Source organism: Lytechinus variegatus, chromosome 2, assembly GCF_018143015.1.
Source record: "Lytechinus variegatus isolate NC3 chromosome 2, Lvar_3.0, whole genome shotgun sequence".
Taxonomy (NCBI): Eukaryota; Metazoa; Echinodermata; class Echinoidea; order Temnopleuroida; family Toxopneustidae; genus Lytechinus; species Lytechinus variegatus.
In genome coordinates this window covers 62,665,645-62,687,919 of record NC_054741.1, presented here as the reverse complement: position 1 = coordinate 62,687,919, position 22,275 = coordinate 62,665,645, and the positions used below count along the sequence as shown (strand labels likewise).

General features: G+C 37.4%; 1 protein-coding gene across 1 annotated transcript in view; it reads left to right on the top strand.

Moving 5' to 3' along the window:
- LOC121408581 overlaps positions 1–16,049 on the top strand; it is a 33,762-nt gene extending 17,713 nt beyond the window's left edge. The window contains exons 4-15 of the mRNA XM_041600095.1: positions 6,224–6,291; positions 8,355–8,562; positions 9,112–9,309; positions 9,625–10,002; positions 10,449–10,552; positions 10,966–11,008; positions 11,294–11,379; positions 12,095–12,268; positions 13,075–13,291; positions 13,790–14,011; positions 15,157–15,266; positions 15,869–16,049. Coding sequence (XP_041456029.1) covers positions 6,224–6,291; positions 8,355–8,562; positions 9,112–9,309; positions 9,625–10,002; positions 10,449–10,552; positions 10,966–11,008; positions 11,294–11,379; positions 12,095–12,268; positions 13,075–13,291; positions 13,790–14,011; positions 15,157–15,266; positions 15,869–16,018 — 1,958 coding nt within the window. The 3' untranslated portion in view covers positions 16,019–16,049. The remainder of the gene's footprint in view (positions 1–6,223; positions 6,292–8,354; positions 8,563–9,111; positions 9,310–9,624; positions 10,003–10,448; positions 10,553–10,965; positions 11,009–11,293; positions 11,380–12,094; positions 12,269–13,074; positions 13,292–13,789; positions 14,012–15,156; positions 15,267–15,868) is intronic.
- The last annotated feature ends 6,226 nt before the right edge of the window (positions 16,050–22,275 follow it).

Below are 22,275 nucleotides of genomic sequence, written 5' to 3'. Positions count from 1 at the left end.
AGTTTAAAAAACTGTAAATAAAACAGTGTAAATTCAACAAAACTTACAAAAACTCTGGAGCTCGCTCGAGACACGTCCTTCTACAACAAAGAAGAAGAAAAAAAAAGAGGAAGGAAGAGAAGAATATTTAAATGGAGAGGAAGATGGGAAGAAATATAAGAAAGAAGAGAGATAGAGGAAGAGGGGAAAAGAAGAGAATAAAAAGAGAGGGAGGGAGAGAAGAAAAAAATTAAAAGAGAAAAAAGGGGAAAGGAAAGAAAAAGAAAGAGGGATAAGTAATGGGGGGAAAGAGAAAAAAAGAGGAAGAGGGAAAAGAAAGAAAAAAAAGAAAGGAAAAGAAAATGAAAAAATAGGAAGAGAATAGCATTAAAAAGAGAGAAAGATGGGAAGAAAGATAAAAAAAAGGAGAGATGGAAATGAATGTCGAATGTCCCATTTGGGGATTTGAAATCTCATCTTTTTAGGTTGGAATATCAAAAATTTTCAGTTAATCGTTAAAATATGTATCGTCTTGATGACTAACTTTTCGACCAGTCCATAATATTTAACATTTCTGCTGGCGCTTCGCGCTCACGGTAATTATCTAGTTACATACGCGTCCTGTTCAGGTTCTCAAACATTGCCCAGAATGTTAAATTTTCAGGACAATATACATGAAATTTAATTTTTGAGATTATAACACATTTATGTTGCTTATAAAGTAAATATAGGAAATGACTGTTAGGACATGGGAGTTTGACCCCCCCCCCCACAAAAAAAGAGAGAATCAAGGCTAAGAAAAAATAGAGAGAAAGGAAAGGGATTAGGATGAAATATACTATTATTTTCCAAATATTATGTCAAAATCTATCACAACCTTGTATTTTTGTAATAAAAGTGTCAATATATTTGCTTGCTCGCTTCGCTCACTGCCAACTTCTTATTAATTTTATGCGATACGCCATATCGAGCCCCCTCGAAATTGTTGGCTCATTACGGCACTTGGACAAATCAACTTTGAGCTTCCGGTCGGAGAAAATATGGGTGAAAAAATGGCCCCTCCCCCTATTGCTGGAAGCTGGGTCCGCCCCTGACTAAGGCTTTCAGGATAAAATGCAGGAAAATTCTAAAAAAAAAAATCAGATCGCGCTTCGCGTTCTCATTATTTATTTAGGCCTTGTGAGATACCTCAATGTGTTTTTCAAGAATAAAATCTCAGATTTTCTTTAACGTCTTCCCCCCCCCCCATTTCATTTATTTCTTATCTTGGTGCCCTCGCCCCCCCCCCCGGCTGCACCCATGCTGAATAAATACGCCACTGATGAGGATAATTAGTGGAGATTGCATATTTCCTAGAGGTTATCATTGATAATATTGAAGGGTATACTAAACAACAGTACAGAAACTACAGCTCCCGTTCACAATATTCTAGTAGGGCCTACTCTGGTGAGAAGTTAAACCAAATTGAACCCCCCCCCCAATCACTCGTGCTTCGCGCTCCCATTGATATTACATCATGGGCGGAAATCCCAGGGGGACGTGTCCCACCTACTCAAAATAGTAGGGGGACACAATATCAAATGTCCCCCTACAATTTTGGTCTTTGATAATCATAGAAATACATCATTCTAAATCGAAATAAAACATGTATTTTATGACGAGATGACCTTACTTTGGCGATGATAATTTTTTCCCCCGCCCCTTGTCCCCATAGAAGGATCCAGGGGGCCGAGCTCCCTCCCCCCTTGGCGGAGCAAAAAAAAAGAAAAAAAAGGAAAGAAAGAAGGAAAAAGGGAAAAAGAGAAGAGAAAAGGAAGAGGACGACGAAGGCATAAAATAAGATGAGGGGAAGACTTGGAAAATAAAAAGAATCTTTCGTGCAACTATATAAAACATTCGCTTGCGCTTCGCGCTCACATTGTCTATTAAGTGATTTACATATCTTGTTCAATATGGAGTTCGAATATCAAGTTGGAAGTCAATATACAACACATATTTCACCTCGGAAATCGAACTTTCATTATTTTGTGTAATTTACAATTGGTTTTAAAAAGTGCTCTGTAAAAATGTAAATTTTATGGTTTGAATGTTAACATTTGCTGCTTGCGCTACGCGCTCGCAAATTTTGATTTATCAGGTACCTATATTTTCGTGTAATCCATAAAGTTCTCAAAATATCCCTTTTCTGGTCTGATTGTTAAGGCGCATCAGCTAGAGCGCTGCACGCTCGCATTTTTATTGGCGAGTTATATAAATGTTTCAATATTGTTTATACAACAAACTACTTAAAATCCCCTTTTCATGACAGTTTATCAAAAATTATAGCTCGCGACTTGCGCTCGCATTAATGGTTAAAAATATATAAACTGATGCATCCTATTCATAATCACAAAAGTGAAATGTCCAGTTTTATGCCATGATATCATCAGATTTCGCGCCCTCATTAGGCATTAATAAATATGATATCAATTTAATAATTAAATTGTCCCTTTGTTTCATCTCGCGCAAGATGAATAGGAAGATAGTCATCATTTTCATATGATGGCATGTCGTAAGGATGTCCAGGTCCTATGTCAAAACTCAAAGTAATAATGATATCAGCTAATTTTTAAGTGCGATCCATATCCACCTTACAATTTTTTTAACAAAGTGCTAGAAATATAAAGCTGAAATTGACTCTCTTTTTTCAGATCGGACTATCAAAGTTTCATAATTTTCATGATTAAAGTTGTATTTAGAATGCCTAGATTCTAAGTCTAAATATGAAACACGTTCGCGCATGTTTATTCAGATACCCAACTTGTTCTCTAATCTAGTTTCAGATCACAATATCAAAATTTTCTGCTCGCGCTTTGTGCTCGCATTATTAATGTAGGAAGACGCCATATTACTCATCCTTTTGATGATTTACAAAACATGAACAGAGTGGCCCACTTTTAAATGTCTAAATCTTGATTTTTTTTCTGCTCGCGCTTCGCGCTCGCATCAATCGTTAAATTATATAGCTATCCTGTTCACGATTACAAAAACTGATTGAAATTTTCCATTCTTTCTTTAAAAAAAGTTCAAAAATGTTCAGCTCGCGCTTCGCGCTCGTATTTTTTTTATTGTTGAAATATATGACGCCTTCATGGCTAAGTGCAAGCAGTCCTTAACAGGTATCAGTTTAAAACGTATAATTTTTTTTTGCTCGCTCTTGCGCTCGCATTATTAATACTCATATTTTTTAGAATTTACAAATCACGAATAAAGTGTCTCGTTCAGTAAATATTATAGGACTGAATCTAGACATTTTCCGCTCGCGCTTCGCGCTTGCTTTAATTGTTTACTCATATACCTATTCTGCTTCAGTTAAAAAAAAGTGCTTAGAATTTCCTTTCGTTGGGTGAAAATGTCAAAAAGATTCAGCTCGCGCTTCGCGCTCGCATTATTTGATTGTGAAATGCTAATTTAACAGGTATCCTTTTCATCAGTTCATTTCCCCTCGCGCTTTGCGTTCGTAGTAATTATTAAGTTGCATACATGTCTTTTTCAGGATAACAAACATTGCCCAGAATCAGTTCAAATTTTAGGAAAAAAATACATAAAATTTCCCCCAAAATTAGTTCGCGCTTCGCGTTCGCATCATATAAATGAGGATTATGATATTATGTATTAATTTATAAGAGTAAAGCCAAAAGTGACTAATGAGGACTACCCCTTCAAAGAAACAAACAAAAATTATCTTCGAGCTGCCGATCGGAGAAAATATGGCTGAAACAAATTTCTGCCCCATCCCCCCCTATTGACGAAGGCTGGAACCGCCCCTGTGTCTCACCTACCTTTTGGTATTTATGTATTCATGGAGTTTTTTCAAGAACACATTAAAAAGTGGTCTTTATTTTTTAAAATGTGATTGTAAGATAATTTAAGTTAGCCTGGCCGGGAGGGAGTGGGCGCAAATTTTCGAAAAGTACACATGGGCGCCAAACATCAGGTCAAATTTGCTTCCCCTCCCTCCCCTTGAAATCCTGGATCCGCGCCTGGGTTCTATAACAATAACCCAATTAGGGCAATCACCCCCTGACAACTACTTCAAGGAAAATATTATCCCCATATCTTTTACCGCCGGGGACTGTTACCCCCCCCCCCGGAAATGTACTCTCCAGACAATTACCCCAGATGATTCTGAAAATTATACTAGTAATTGTGAAAATGCCTTAACGTGACGACATGGCGTGGTACTTTATCTTACCATGTCTTAATTAATCATTGGCGGCCGAAGGCAAAACATTTAGGGGGATCCACCTGAAATTTTGGGATGGACACAGGTAAAAAAATTGACAAGCAAATCAACCAAAATTTTAGGAGGGACCACCAAAATATTTTGACAAGGAAAAAAAGAAGGTTATCAACCAAAATTAGGGGGGGGCAAAAATATTCTAGGGTGGTCTACCTCAATTTAGGGGGGGGGGGGCGTAGAAAAGAAATTGACGACCAAAAAAAAGGTTCTCAACTAAAAATTTAGGGGGGGACCGTCCTCCCACCTAAAATTTAGGGGGGAAAGCCCCCCCCTCCCCGCTTCTGCCGCCTATTAAAGTGATTGGTTAACATTGGTTTGACTTTTAAAAAATCTGAGCTAGAAGGTCACACTTGTCTCCTGTGTCTGTGATGTGTTCCAAAAATGAAGCCCATAAAAAATTGCATTCGAAAATGATTATTTATTGCTTCAAAAATTGAAATATAAAGTGACCGGAAACACCATCTTAATTTCATCCCATACACTTATGTGTACTATTTAGGTGTCTATAAGACGCCTATTTACAAAATCGGGGTTTGCCTTGTAGTTTTAGCTTTTCATTCTCAATAATGGTTGCTTTCAGTGTTTATTAGTTCTAATACATGCACTTCTACACATGTTTCATCTTGGTTTGAGAATTTTTTAAATCAGCTGCTCACAAAGTTAAACAATGCCTTTAACATGATTAAAGTAATTAATCAGCTTATTATTTCGACATAGCGATATATTCTATCTTGTCAAGTCGATATGTCCACATGGCGAGATATGAAGTGTACAAGTCCCGGCAAGAAGCCCGATATATCGCCATATTGACATGTAACATATCTAAGTCGACTTGGCTAGATACAATATCTAGCCATGTTGACATATAACTTTTTATAAGTGGACTGACTTGGCAGGATAACGTATCTCGCCATGCGGACATAATAAGCTTATTTAGTCGACATGGCAAAATAAAGTATCTCGCCATGTCGTCAAGTCGATGGCATTTTAGAGGCTCCGTATGGCGTCTAGAGGGCATATTTCCGGGGGGGGGGGGTGTAACAGTCCCCGACGATAAAAATATGGAGATAATATTTTCCTTGAAGTAGATGTCAGGGGGCGATTTGTCCTGTGGGTCATCGTTATAGAATCCCATGGACTTGTATCAATGACCTTTTGACCTCTTGATGACATGGATTTCACTATGTTGTCCTGATCATAATTATACACACACCGCGGACTATCGGACCCGCGGTCTATCGGGCCCGCGGTCTATCGGACCCGCGGTCTATCGGACCCGCGGTCTAACGGACCCGCGGTCTATCGGACCCGCGGTCTATCGGGCTGTAACCGCGGCCGTCCTCCATGACGTTGCGCGAGAAAAAAAAAACTGAATCTTGAATGTAGAACACATTCATCAATTTCATCTTAAAATCTTGGTTTTCTTTATTTTTTTAAATTTTGATTTGAATAGCTAATTGTGATAAACGATTACGTAATTATAATTGGGATTAAATTCTGTTTGCTAAGAATTATTTAGGAAAGTCATTTTCAAATGTTTGTTCAGTTCATGCATAAAATCCCAGTGCAGTTTACCTTGGTAACAGTTGGGTAGCAGCATGGTGTAAAAGCGGACTTTGGCTTTATTTTGTATCAGTGAAATACATAAAGTATATAGTGCCCAAACGCTCATTTTGATTAAGATGACTTCATCATCTGTGTGTAATTAAAATTTACCACTACTACTTCTACTACTTCTCCATTGGAAACGCCCCTTTTAAAAATGAAATGTGCCCCTTTTCAGTTTTTTTAAGTTAATTATTGGCTCGCGCTTCGCGCTCGCATCAATTATTGCTTGGTAAGATTCCCATCATATTCCTTGTTACATAAATGCTTAGAATGCCAAGTTTTCACTTGGAATATCACAAATTTCCCAGAAACTGATTGCGTGTTTATTTTTCTCTATTCAAATATGATTCACAGAGGCAGATAGAAGATGGGCAGAATTGAGAGCGTTTCCATATCTATCATTTGAAGACGAAACCAGCACGGTAAAAATCTAAGAAAGCTTAAAAGTGCCACCGAGATGTTGAGATAATTATCTTGGGAAGTCGACATTGTGATAGCAAAAGATCAGTTGACGAGATCCTGGATCTCATCATGTCCACATCTTTCAGAAGAGATGATCAGATGACAAGATCCCGGATCTCATCATGTCCACATCTTTTAGAAGAGATGATGAGATGACAAGATCCCGGATCTCGTCATGTCGACATCTTTTAGAAGAGATGATCAGATGACAAGATCATGGATCTCGTCATGTCGATATCTTTTAGAAGAGATGATCAGATGACAAGATCCCGGATCTCGTCATGTCTACATCCAGTGGAAGAGATGATCAGATGATATGATCATGGATCGACGATCATCTGATCATCTCTTCTAAAGGATGTCGACATGAAGAGATCCAGGATCTTGTCATCTGATCATCTCTTCTGAAATATGTGGACATGATGAGATCCAGGATCTCGTCATCTGATCTTTTGCTATCATGATGCCGACTTCCCAAGATAATTATCTCAACATCTCGGTGGCACTTTTAAGCTTCCATAAAAATCCGTTATCATGGTTATTAGCATATTCGATATAGACTTACCGATTTGCGCATATATACATTGGTAGACTCCTACGTAAGTACGTCATGACACTGTGTTTTGTGTCCACACCTTAAAAAATTGGTGGACCGTGGAATGAAGTAATTAATGCAAGTCACGACCCCGGGGGGGGGGCACTTACATTGACGAGTGGATACCATGCGCGACCAAAAAAACACGTAAAAAAGATGTCCTTTTCACGATAGGGAACGTTTCGTATACGTAACGTGATAAGGGTGTCATAAACACAAAAATAATGAAAAAAGGGTATCTATTTCGCTAGGAAAATTACGTGTTTAGGGTCGAATTTGCGGAATGATAAAACAAAATTAAAATGTTTTATAAAGGATGTCCTTTTTGCCCCAACACTTCGTGTTTAGAGTCCGATTTGTGCGAGGTGTAGAAGGTGGGGTCGTACTAAACCAAATAAGGTAAAGCCGATGACCGAAGGACCCGTAACAATCAAACATTCCTGTACTTGTTTAGGGGTTCATTTAGGGGAATTTTTTCCAAGAGTATCGTTTTGTTTCCAATACTTGTTAAGGGTAGGGTTTCACACGCCAATACTTGTTAAGGGGTGCATTTTCAGAATATGGAAATTACTTGTTTAGGGTGCTTTTCGAGACCCCATGGTCGCGCATGGTATCCACTCGTGAATGGAAGTGCCCCCCCCCCCCCGGGGTCACGACTTACGTTGCCTGGCCTGACTCGATCGGTGCTCCACTCTCCATTTGCACGCAACACAAAACAACCTAGATCTTTTATTACGTAGTCGCACACTATAGTCAGTCAAGTACCGGATCGAATATACCATAATAACCCCAATCAAGCACATATATGCCCTCACAAACCTACATTGGAATTTTTTTTTTCAATTTAAAGAGTCCAAAGTGAAAGCTAAGGGTGTTTGGATTTCTTGTTTCGCTCCTGGGTATTGTACTGATATCAGAATAAAAGAATGTACATTAATTTATTTGGTTCATAAAATGCAAAGATGTGGATCCTATTAGAGTTATTTGATCAATCATCCTAAGACCATAACCAGTATACATGCTGCACGTGCATGAGGCAAAAACGTAAGTGCGCAAAACTGATTATTTTGTTTAGGATCTAATCTCGTAACACGAGGTCGTAAACCACTTTTTTTGTTAAATATTCAGTTCTGTACATTGTTGGATGATTTAAATCTCGGTTTTACACATTGATTTTTATAATTGGTTAAATCAAAAGAGCGTCCACAATATTTTCACCAAAGGTAAATTTTGTTCATTAAAATGATTTCCCTCAAAATTCAATTTCGGGAGGCCCCACCCACAGTACGTCAATGAACCTTTCAATTTTATTTGGACGGAAAAAGCAGTCCCAATGAATAACCCCCCCCCCCCTCCCCCCTCTCAAAACCATCCTGGATGGTACATACTGCAGCTGTGACAGTACTTTGCTATTCTTCAAATCTCCAGGATCTCGTATCATGTCGGACCTTTTATACCATATCCCAAAAGAGGCTCTACAAATGGTTCAGAGAGACCTTCGCCTATGATGCGCTAGTGACTGACCAGCAGACCGGGTTTAGGGTAATGGCAAAGTCCACTTACACCCGAGATGCTGCAGTTCAGGATGCTACCAATTCCATGGTCAACAGGCTTGTATTTACTGGTCACATGAAAGGTAGGCCTACTTACCGTTATCACCATGCACCCATTTACGTTACGTTGTTTTTAAAGCAGAAATAACGTGCGAATTAGGCATGGCGAAATTAAAACGATGGAAAATATCTTTCAAATCATCTTTACATTTATTGTTTGATGAATCTAAATCCCCCCAAATTTTATGTTAAACCCATTTGACTTAGCAAGGTCAATTTAAAGTATTTTTCAACTTGAATCCATTTTAGTCAGAATGAAAACCAGCTTTTGCTCATATTTGCAACGTCAGTAGTCCAACTTTCTTTGTTTGTTATTTATTTCTATTGGAAGTTATTTCTATTGAAAATAATGGATAGAGAGTGTCTTTATAAGACTAAGATTTGCGACTTTTGAAAACAGCGATTTCAATTTTACCATAATTTTTTCAAATTTAATGAATATTATCATTCAATTTGACAAATTAATTCTCATTATCTTGTATAACTAAATGAACCATTTAGGACTTGTGATGACGCTGTTCAGTGAGTTTGTAGCATATATTACCTTAAACGATACCTTCTCTTCACTGCAGAATCAACGAATTGCTTTCTGCCGGCTTACTCGTCCCCGCTCCTGTTGATCCAAGGAACTTGCCCGCCAAACCAAGGCATCAAATGTGATACCGTGTGTGTATTTGCCTGCAGTGACTCTAGTTTCACAATGGTCGGAAGTTCTACCATCAAATGCCGGCCGAATGGCACTCTGTCTAATGAATTCCCACATTGTCAAGGTGTGATATAACCCCCCCCCCCTTGATTTTTGTTTTGATTATTTTATTATTCATACGTAATTCTGTTTTTACGAAGATCCTAAATTCTTTTAAAGGGATCTATCCAAGTTGTCCTTTTGGCGATGTTTTTCTGATAGATGATATCGACACGTTTCATTAATAATCAGTCAATTATACAGTATTGTGTTTGATTAAGATTATTGTGCCATCTATGGAAAAGGTCTGATTATAATATCTGATAATATAAAGTTGAAAGATTAACAAATGTGATTTCCTTTCAATGATTTTTAATTGATTTCTATTTCTTTTCAACAGCAAAGGAACAACCAACCACCCATACTGCCACAACGGCCGGAACAAACTATTCGACGAAACATGTTCATACAAGCAGTACACCTTCCGAAACAACGACATGGCACAACGATCCCACGATGGCAAGTCCCATCACGAAGCCGAGTCCATCGATAGCGGAAACAACCCCAGCAGTTGAAACTGATACAACAATTGCAACTAATTCTTCTGTGACTCCTTCCACAAAGAATCATACTACGAAAGGAAACCATACCCCCAAGACGAACCCTACTACTGCTACTACTCCCAAAGCGGATCCTATCACGACAGACAGTTCTACAACACAAAGTCATTCCTCCAGGAAGACTGGACCTACGACTGCTCTTCCTGGAACGTCTCACAGTAAGTTCTCTTCAATCATGTTAATTTTAGAAAAAATATTCAAACTTTTCAAGCTAAGTTTATATACCTTATATCGTGACAGTTGTCTCAAAGGCCCTAAGGACAACAATTATACCTAGGTAACAATTTTTGTTCAAGCTGTGGATCACTTAAAAGATTACCGAATGTTAATTTGTAGATTCTCAAGAAGGTTTCAGAGCTAGATTTGTACTAAACTTATTTATGGTTATAGAATTGATGATAGTTATCATGTATATATATATATGTATATATAAAATCATTACCTTTTGCATTTTTTATTTTGTTGATTTCTTATTGTAATTGATTTACTTTCCTTTATCATGAAATTATTTTATTGATTTCATCTCGCTGTATTGTATTGTAGCTTTTTTAGAGAGAGAGATGCGAAGTAAATGAATTTGAAATATTCATGCTTTGTTTAACAGAACTCAAGACGATGGGATTTATTGGCTTTCTAGGTCTTCCTTTACTAATCCTGCCACTGATATATATCATTTATAAATTGAGACACAGACACAGCAGAAAGCAGGTATGTAAACTAAATTTTCCATCTTAATATTGGGAAATAAATATAATTGAGGTAGAATTCCTGTTTTTTTAATATTGTGATTATAATGGGCATGGTGGGATCAACGCGTAGGCCTCTACTTCGCAAACCCAAACAATGCATTGTGATTTTTGTGAGACTTTTTGCTTCTATTCCCTCCCCCAAAGTTCTCATTAATTGGCAATCAGTTATCTTTGTTCCACCCTTTCTACTTTTTTTTAAAGATTTTCTTATCCTCATTTTGGCCTATTGGTTCATTTGATTTGTAAGGCAAAGAAGGCTCTTCCAGAGTACAGGGTTGTTTTTCAAGGAGCAGAGAAAACACATTTCATAGTCTATATGAACTGTTATAAGCTTTGATAGTTAAATCAATACATTTTAAACTTTCCTTGCAGTACACAATACTCGATGAAGATTCAGTTGGAGAAGACGATGATGGTATGTAGCAATTTATCCTCATATTCATTCATTAGCACCTTTAACTCAATGCCAAGCAATCTTTCTGCCTATAGTGCTGTTATTCTATAATAAGGACTTGCTACATTACAGAAGTACATGGAATATGGAACGGGGCTGCTAATTAGTGGCTCCATGATAATTATTACATTAGGGTTCAATGGGACTAAACTTTATCAACCAAATCGATTGGCGGCAGCGACACTTCTCTCCGTCTTCTTTATTTTCAAATTCAATTCCATTTATATGTGTTTTTTTTTCATGCAGACGTTCCACCGGATGTCGATGGGTTTTATCAAGCCGAAAAGATCAGGAGTGCCACCATTACAGAAATAGGACTTAACCGAGAAGAGGTATTTAAAGAGATATTTTAAGGATTTAATAATAATAATAACAATAATAACAATAGTTACATTAATTTTATATAGCGCTTGGTTTCTAAGCGCTTTATTACTACCCGGTTGACAGTATCCATCACTGTTCCACACAAAAATGCACCATCTCAACTCCCTGGGAAGTATCCAGGGGCCCGTTGCAGAAAGAGTTGCAATCAAACGCAACTCTAAAAATCATGCGCAACTTGATTTTCAACCAATCAACAGCGCGCATTTGGGACTTGCGATTGATTTTTGACTTGCGTTTTAACGCAACTCTTTCTGCAACGGGCCCCAGGCCAGATAACCTTTTATCAGTGCACACGTGCCAATCTAATCATATTGACGTTCACAACCTACCCGTTATCCATTTAACATCTGGGTGGAGAGTGGCAAACGTGGATAATTGTCTCTCCAAAGGACATTAGCGCCGGGCGGGACTCGAATCCTCGACCCTTGATTTGTTTCTGGGGAAGGGGTCCCAAGATTATACGACGTATAAATGTAGATATTTTCTCATTCTTTGACGATTATTCCATTTTATCCCAAGTCTAAAACATGAAATAAATAAACTGCACATTCTTGTCGATAAAACGAAAACAAGTTGATTTGGGGGGCATTTTGGCTAATGCTTTACTTCGTTCATGTTCAATCGTAGAGCTATTAAACACAGATGGCATAATGTTTCTTTCAGTGCTACCCTATGGACCAGCGGGATAAAGGTATCGTATTCATCCTCAACAACTACACCTTTCACACCGATAGAACCATTGAGAGAAAGGGATCTGATGTTGATATGGTCAATGTCAAGCATGTCTTCACCGAGATTGGCTACACGTCTAATGAAGCTCAAAATCTCACTGCTGAGGTAACGTCTTTCAAATTTGACACTAGATGTACTCCAAAAAGATGTATAAAACCCTAAGTCACCGTAGGTATAATCTATAAGAAGTTTCCACAACAATAATTATTACGCAGACGGTTTCCGAAACGTAGATAATCTATTGTCTATAGTACCTTTTATGACAACTAAGGCTTTGACGAGAGTAGGTGAATCGAAACGGAAGTTTCGTCTGTGACTCAGGACAAGCGACAAATTTGCTCTAGAACGTCAGATGAAACTGCCGTTCCGATTCATCAACTCTCGATAAATACTTCAATGTGATTGGACTTGCATTTTCAATGCATTTGCTGCGTTGTAGGATCCATTCCGCTTAGTTGATCTGACATAAAAATGTATATCGATTCTTACCGTGTTTACACTTGATCGGCCTTTGGTTCAAAACCAAAAGCCGATGCAGAATCGGCTTTTGGTTTATCTTGCTCTGCGTTTACACGCTGTTACAGCTCGCGGTTCTGCACCGCGAGTCGATGCAAAACCCGATTAAGAGTAAACACGGGATACATTAAAATTGTGGCGCTCGCGTTACTGTAGAATCTGCCTCTTGAAGAATCAGACACAAAGAATGAAAGATGGAGAGAGAGATGAAGAGAAGGAGAGGTGGGTATATGGTAGAGAAAGAAAGGGGAACAAGAGGGGATGAACGATTGGCAGCGAAGAACTTAACAAATTTAAGAACACAACCCTACTAATCTTGCCATATCATTTTAAATGACAGTGAGGTCCGTCTAATAATTCATATCATTTGCCTTATCCGTTTCTCATGCGCAAAGGGGATACGACGAAAACTGAAGAGCCTAAAACAGAAGATCTCTCCCTCCCATACCTCTGTTGTATTGGTCTTCATGAGCCACGGGGTTTCAGAAGGGATTCTTGGTATCGATCAGAAAGTCGTCACCGTCGAGGAAATCAAGAACATGTTCTCTGGGAACAACTGTCCAGCTTTGATCGGAAAACCAAAGATCATGTTCTTCCAGGCCTGTCGTGGAGGTAATCCACTTACAACCACCCCCCTTTTACACCAGCTATAGAGTAACAAAATTAAGAGTTTTCGAGAGAACAAGGAAATCGAAACGACGGCAACGAATATATTACTTTTATTATCCTGATTTTCTGATCAAGATTGCAATATTGTTTAGATCAATATTCGAAATGTCTTTCCTATTGTCTTATCAATAGGCATCAATAATTATCTACAATACAAAAGCCTATTCGTTCTATTAAAAGACCGATACGTTGTTATTTACATAATTGAATGTAGTTCCCTCCCAACCAAATAATTGTTTATTTCTAAATGTTCCTATCCGAATCTTCTTTGTTTGTCAGATAAACAGTTATTTTCGAAAAAATAATTTAACAAATCGTTGAAATGAAGACAATCCGATGAGAAAAAGACAGATTTCATAAACATATGAAAAAAGTTGCTCATAAGCTATTTAAACAATTTGAATAAGCCGACAATCGTTCTTGACAAAATCTCCTTTTCAGACAAAGCAACGCCGAGTGCTCCATCTCCTCCAAATTATGAAGAAGATCCTGGAATGTATACTGACACTGTGAAGACTGACGGAGTAGATGGAGGGGTTACTATGGTAACGAGAGAAGGAGAATGTGTGACACCACCTCCTACACTGGATGCAGGAGAATTAGACATTGACGGTAGTGTACCAGACAATGCGGATGTCTACATTGCCCATGCAACATCAGAAGGTAAATTGACGATAGGGAGCCAGAGGGACAGAGAGGGAAGGTGATAGGTCACCGGATCCCCCCCATTCTTATTCAAATTAACATTTATTTTCCTCCATTTTAACGAAATACAGTTTTTAATGTGAATTATACAGAATCATTTGTCATAAAAGAGTATAAATATAAAAGATATTTGTTAACGGAAGATAGCGTAGTTCCCTGAAAGCAAAAACTTGTGATGGGATACGCCTGTACGATACAATGGATATCAGTGCCCCGTCTTATAAAGAGCTTCGATTGATCCGATTGATCGCAACTATGGAAAGCCAGCAAAGTCACCATATATAAAATGAATATTTGCTCAAAAAATTTATCTAGATATTAATGCATATCCATAAATTAATTGATTTCTTGACAATTTGGTGTGTTCTCCTTTGTTTATAAAGGACATTGTGCACATTTCCTGTAGAAAAAAATTATGACACTGATGGATTTCCACAGAGTTACGATTGATTGGATCAGAGTAAGACGAAGCCCTGGTGTGGACGCGCGAAAAGTATGGGTGCGGTGCAGGGGCGGAAATCTCTCCCAAAAGGTAGGGGGGACAAGGGGCTGAAAAATTGTACAAGCCAAAAAAAGTAATCACCCAAAATTTAAGGTCATTTCGACGAAAATAAATTTGACAAGCAAAAAAAAGTTATCATCACAAAAATAAGGTTATCTCGTCCTAAAATACATGTTTTATTTCGATTTTGAATGATGGATTTCTTACCATCATAAAGGACCACAAAATTTAATAGTAGGGGGTCATTTGATATTGTGTCCCCCCCTACTATTTTGAGTAGGGAGGACACGTCCCCCTCCCCCTGTGATTTCCGCATATGGTGCGGTGTGTGTGCTTTTGGAGAAAAAAAGTGTGTGTGTGTGTGTGTGGGGGGGGGGTAATAAGGTGCGTAAGCTGAGGTACGTATGCGTTGTAAGTAAATGTTTCAGTGTATAAAGAATTGTTACTTTGTAAGAGGGGAAGGTTGACATGGATGAGGGATTTTGACACAACTATGGAAGGAAAGATAAAGCTTTACAGCAAATGAGAGATAGCGGAAATAGAGAACCAATTAATACTGTTTTGTCATATAAACGTCGTCATTGATTATCCCTATTGACAGGTTATTTTTCACTGCGTCACAAACAAAACGGATCTTGGTTCATTCAAGCCCTCTGTGAGGAGCTCATAGCTAGTGCGCATGCTCATCATCTGGATGACATCATGACGAAGGTACGATGTCTCTTTTATTAAGGGTTTTCCCTTAATTCCTTTCTGAATATGATTATTTCCTTGCAGCATACCAAATACAATCAATATGTTCAGTTAAACGTACATGGCAGGCCATGTATAACAAGTTGTAGTCAACTGTTTATGTTACAATCGCAATCATTTTTCAATCATGTAAATGTGTTAAAAACAAAGTGTAATTCTGGTCATCTAACCAAATTTCTCTCAGTTACGAGTAATCAAAATAAATTTTGTTAAAATGGGGCTAAGAAAGTCACCTTTTTACTATTAATTACCAAAATAAAACATTTAAGAGCACTAGTGCACTGTCATATGATGCTAAGCATACTAATTTTATGAAAGGTGTTAAGTATATATATTTTGTTTATCCTCAAGTATATCACCGTACGATATTAACCTCTTCATCAGTTAATTAAACTTTTAAGAATGTCAAACTGAATGTTCAAGAGATTATTAATTGGGAGATGTAGAAATAAGCCTGCATTCGTGACAATTGATCAATAGAAAACGTATACATTTTTTCGATTTGAAAGAACAATAAAATATAACTTGATTTTTTACGTCACAATGGGCCATGCATATAGGTGACAGACAGAGTGAAGCGACAGGAAGCAAGGATACTTGTCCAAGGTCGGCGGCGACTCACACTACAGACTCCACAGATTATCAAGCAAGGAATAGGAAAGAAGATATTCTTTTTACCAAAGTATCAACCACCATCAGACAGTCAATAAGACGATATAACGGCTATGATGTTATAAATGAGGTTTTGAAGATAAACCTCCAGAGATAAGAGTTGATAACGACTTAGTTCATCTATTTGTCATTTTAGGTAGATGACCCAAATCGTCATAGATATCATGGAAAACTTCATTTATACATTTTCAGAGTTTTTTTTCTCTGCTGCAGCCTCAAGCACCCGGGGGGAGGGGCACTCAGTATATAATGCATAGTGGGTATGTGCTGCGCCAAGGTGACGCTGGCATCTTGAATGGCAAGAGCACTCATCCGCGTATTAGAGAAAAATGGACAATGGCAAGCAGAGGGTTCGCCGTAGAATCAAACGGAAAAGAAGCCAGCTTATGAGATTATGAAACTTAATGGACCTTTTATCACCATTATTTTCCCATGGGAAAGTCTGCTAATTGTTCGCTCCGAGACTTTTCAGAAAACCAAATTCTCGTTACTGCTCAATTAAGTCTTCGCGCGGTCTTAACGCGTTCTTATGCAAGTGCACGCAACGCACCCCTGCAAAATAAGGAAAGTATCACTTTTAGAATACCAAAATGCTAATGAGCTTTCAGAATACCGCCAAAGGGTTTTAAGCGCTTACGCTTAAAAGGTCTTGTAAAGTATAAGATTTTTAAGCTTAAAGATTTAGTGAAGTGTAGAATTTTAAGCATACGGTGTTTAAGCACTAGGTTTTGGTTAAGTTAAGTATAAGATTTTAAGTATAAGGTTTCAGTCAGGCATAAGATTTTTAAGCATAAAGTTTTGGTTAAATATAAGGTTTTTGAGCCTAAGGATTTGGTCAAGCATAAGGTTATTAGACAAGCATAAGGTTTTGGTTAGATACATGTTTTTTAACAAATAAGGTTCTAGTGAAGCATAAGGTTTTTAAGCATTAGGTTTGGGCAAAGTATAAGTTTATTAAGCATAAGGTTTTGGCTAAGCATAAGGTTTTTAAGCACAAGGTTTTGGCTAAGTATAAGGTTTTTAAGCATAAGGTTTTGGCTAAGTATAAGGTTTTTAAGCATAAGGTTTTGGCTAAGTATAAGGTTTTTAAGCATAAGGTTTTTAAGCATAAGGTTTTGGCTAAGTATAAGGTTTTTAAGCATAAGGTTTTGGCTAAGTATAAGGTTTTTAAGCATAAGGTTTTGGCTAAGTATAAGGTTTTTAAGCATAAGGTTTTGGTTAGCCATAAGGCTTTTTAGCATAAAGTTTGGGTGAAGCATAAGGTTTTTGAGCGGAAGGTTTTGGCCAAGCATAATGTTATTGCATAATGTCTAGGTCAAGGATAGGGGTTTTTGCATAGGGTTTGGGTCAAGCATAATGCTTTTTTAACATAACGTTTTGGTTAAGCATAAGGTTTTTAAGCATTAACTAAGAACTAATTGAGCTTTCAGAATACCGCCAAAGGGTTTAAGGTCTTGTAAAGTGTAAGATTTTTAAGCTTATGGTTTTAGTGAAGTGTAAGATTTTAAGCATACATAGTTTAAGCATTAGGTTTTGGTTAAGTTAAGTTTAAGGTTTTAGGCATAAAGTTTGAGTAAAGCATGTTATTACACAATGTCTTGGTCAAGGATAGGGTTTTTTGCCTAGGGTTTGGGTCAAGCATAATGTTTTGAATATAAAGTTTTGGTCAAGCATAAGGTTTTTAAGCATTAAGTTTTAGCATAAGGTTATGGTCAAGTATAAGGTTTTTAGACAATGTTTTTAGCATAGGATTTGGTCAAGTTTCAGGTTTTTAGCATAAGGCTCGGTCAAGTATAAGGTTTTTAATCCAAGGTTTTCCGTTAACGCATAAAGCTTTGCTTATTACAGGATTCTTTATGATAAGGTTTTTGTTTACGCATATTTGTTTATACATTAAGTTTACTGAAGCAGTATGTTTTATGTAGTCATGAGGCTAATTCAGGTAATTGCAAGGTTTTCAGCAAAGGGCTTTGGTTAAGCATAGCTTTGCATTTATAATAATGGTAGTACATTTCTTAATAGACGCATAAAACTTTAAGTTAATAAAACATAAAGTTAAATATCTAAATGAGAATGACATACTTATTCCAAACCAATTTGGTTTACGTCCAAACTTTCAACAAGCCTTGCTCTTCTAAATCTGACTGAAAATATTACTAAATCACTTGATATAGGTGAGTAAGTTGCCCTTGTTGCATTAGACTGGGAAAAAGGCATTTGATATTAGCCACGAGATATTGCTTAAAAATTAAAATGTTATGGATTTGATAGAAATTGTTTACGATGGATTCAAAATTATTTTCAGTTTAGAACCCAGAAAATTGTCGTAAATGGAAATTAATCCACTGAACAAATTGTACAATGTGGAATTGCTTAAGGGAGTATTCTTGTGCCTTTGTTTTTCATACTATACATGAACGATCTCCCCAAAGTAATAAAATATTGTAACATATCACTTTATGCAGACGATACCTGTCTGTATGTATCATCTAGAGATCCTACTCGAATGCAAGATATGGTAAACGAAGACCTGGCCTCTATTCAAGATTGGTTAATACACAATGAGCTTTTGTTGATTGTTAAAAAGTGTAAGCTGGTCATTATAGGCTCGAAGCGTGAGACCAATTTATTTGCCAATGTCAATGTCCGGATTAATGACCAAGTTCTGGAAAGAGTATAGAAAACTGCAATTGTTTGGGTATCGTTATTGATAAGGAATTAACTTGGCGACCATACATTGACAGTGTCCGATCCAAAGTCCTACGAAGTTTCTTTATGTTGAGGAGAATCCGACAATATATAGACATACCCACTGCTACTCTTTTGTATAAGACATTGATTAACCCCCCCATTTCGACTATTGTAACACCGTGTGGATGAAACCTGATTCAACTTCTCTGAAACGGCTTCAAATCCTCCAAATCAGAGCATTGAGGATAATTCTACAGGTGGATTGTCGCTACAGTAGAACACTTCTTTATCAGACTGTTTCTGTTGACTGCTTAAATGTAAAGTTAAAGAAAGACCTCGTCACTTTCCTATTCAAGCTATTAAATAATCTGCTTCCAAATGTGCTAGACTCAAAACTTACAATTAAGGACACGCAACATTCACTTAGAAATATCGAACAGTATATTCATCTTCCAAAACCCCACACCAATTATTTGAAAAATAGCTCTTTATATCTTGCCAGCCATTTATTCAAAACCCCGCCCCCCCCCCTCAATCTGTAAGAACACAAACAAATCTTCCGGCTTTAACAGATGCATCCAAAATGTATTTCCGCAATTGTTACTGACTGAGATTTCTGACCATTGTATTGTTTTCATTTTTTTATCATGTATATTGATTGTACTTTTGTTTGTTTTTAATGTGTATATATTTATATATTTTTTGTTTTCTTTTTTTTTAGTTCTTATTCTCTTATCTCAAATCTTTATTTTTGTCATGTACAATGTAACTTATGTCTGTTCAAATGTTTGTATTTATTATTTTGTTCATGATTTATAATTATGTTTTTCAACTTTTATGTACAGACTTGCTGAAAACAGCCATAAGGCTGAAAGCAGTTTTCTTTATCCCGTATTCAAATAAAGAAAACATACAAATAAAAAACAAAACAAAGGTCTCTGTCAGTGTGGAAAAGCGGAAAATATGCTTGCATCGTATAGACAAAGAACTAAGTAAGGATTAAACATTACATATTCATTAACAATGCAAGTGTCAATGCAATAAAAAATACTTTTCATAGTTTTTATACTCATGTATACTTTATGAAGCTGGCAAAAATATACGATTCCTATAGCCGGGAAGAGTAAAACGGAGAACAAAAAAAGTGTGGGGAAACAAAGGGGAAAGGCAATTTTGATATTAATTCTCCCGCGCGGAGCACAGAAGCAAAATTTTGAAGAGAGAGAAGAACTTCTGGTTTAGTTTCTTATTATTTTGACAAAAAAGAAAGAAAAGAAAAGAAAAAAAACAATAAAGCTCTAACCTTCTTCCCTTTTCTCCGTTCGCTTTTTCCTTTCTTCCTCCCTTTTTTCTTTTTGAGGCCGTTTTTTATTTTATTTTTTTTGAGGGGGGGGGCGAACGCCCGGAAAGACCCGCCTCCCCCGGCTATTCGCCTTCGGCCGTTCTAAGTGTTCTATAGTTGGTGTATAAATTCAGAGTCAAATAGCCGGCTCTGGAGTCTGTTTATTCAGTTTTATGTAGACAATCAAAAGAAATTTTAACATAATTCCCCGTTACAAAGGAAGCCAGTGAAGTGAATTAATGAGTGTTGGCACGAATGAAAATCCTGTATCATACAGCTGGACGTACCACGTTTGCGTGCCCTTATTCCAATGAGCTATTGATCATAATCCAACCCAGAATGGCATACCAATGCATGTACATGGCCATAATGGGTCCCATCCAATAAGCTTAATCATATCCCACCTAGATTGGCATGCCCATATATTCCATGTAGGTCCACTCTAATCATATTGAACATATCTTACCCAGAATAGCATACCATATTGATCTCACATAAGCATATATGTATATCCCATCTTGTGGAATATAGAACAGAAATTATATCCTACAGAAAAATATGGCACAGGCCTACCCATCCTGTATAGGAGTAAACATGAATTTGGGGCCCCCATGTAAAATATGACTTTTCCCTCCCTCTCTTAATTTTGTCGCCTCTCGTCAAATATCAAATTGGCAGTACCCTAGTTCGAATATCAGTTTGGCGCCCCCTTATTTGAACATCAATTCAGCGCCCCCTAGTTTGAGCATCAATTTTGCCCCCTAATTAAAACAATAATTTGGCACCCCTATAGTTGGACATTGATTCGGTGCCCCCTAGTTCGAACATTTGGCGCCTAGTTCAAACATAAAAATCGGCGCCCCGGTCAAAAAGGTGCTTCGATCCACCTTATGATTTCCCCCCTGCGCTCTTTCTCTTTTCTCCTCTCCTTTTTCCTTTTTTCTTTCTCTTTTCCTCTTTCTCCTCATATCCTTTCTCCTCTTCCCTCTTTTTCCTTCTTTCTTTCTCTTCCCTCTTCCTCTGTCTTTTTTCTTCTTTTCTCCTTTCTTTTTTCTTCTGTTCTTTCCCCCTTTTCCTCTCTATTTTTTTTCTTTCTAATTTCCTCGTCTTTCATTCTTTTTTCTTCTTTTCTTTCCCCTTTCTTTTTTTCTTCATTTATTTCTTTCCCCTCTTCTGTCTTTTCTTATTCTCTTGTTTGCCCATCTCCTCCTCTCTCTTTTTTCTCTTCTATACCCAAGTCCTCTTTCTTTTTTCTCTTGACTTCTCTTCCTTTTCCCCTCTCCCTTCCTCTCTTTTTTTTTCTTCTCCCCTCTTTCTCTCTCTTTTTTCTTTCCTCTCTTATTTCTCCTCTCTTTTTTTCTCAGATTTCCTATTTTTTTCTTCTCTTTGATCCTTTGCTCGTCTTCCACTCTTTTTTTTATAAAAAAATTCCCCTCTCTTTTTTTTCATTTATTCCATTCCCCCCTTCCTCTCTCTTTTCTTATTCTCTTCTTTGCCCTCATCCTCTCTCTATTTTCTCTTTTTTCCCCAGTTCCTCTATCCTTTTCCCTTTCTCTTTCCTCCTCTTAATTCCTCTCTCTTCTCTCTTTTTTCCCCAATTTCCCTTCTCTTTTTTTCTACTCTTCCTTTCTGCTCTCTTCCTCTCTTTTTTCTCTTAATTTTCCCATTCTCTTCCTTTCCCCTCTTCCTTTTTTTTCTTTAGCGGGGGGGGGGGAGGCCCCCATGGATCCGTGCCTGCGTATATTGATCTCAAAACTAGATATTTTAAGCCTCATATGTAAATCACCTAATTAATATGAGCGCAAAGCACGAGCGAAAATTTTATTTTATTTTCAAAGTCTTCCCCTCGTGTTATTTTATCAACTTGTCTTCCTCCTCTTCTTTTTATCTCCTTTTCCCTCCATTTGTGGAGTGTTGTGGCCCAGTGGATTCAGTGGCGTAGCTATACGGGGGGGGGGGACAGACCCCCTCCCCCTGAGATTTGGTGTGCCCCCCAGGTGCCCCCCCCCCCCAGAAAAAATGGCAGAGAAAAAAAAAGCTATAAAGAAGAAAAGAAAAGAATAAGAAAGACAGAAGAAAAAAAGAAGAGGAAAATAAGAGGAGGAAGACGAGTGAATGAAATAATGTGAAGGGAAGACTTGAAAAAAAATCTTTCATGTTACTATATAAAACTTTTGCTTGCACTTCGCGCCAGAATTGCCTGTTCGATGAGATTCATGTCTTGCTCAATAGGCTGATATGGATCAAGTTTTGAAGTTAATA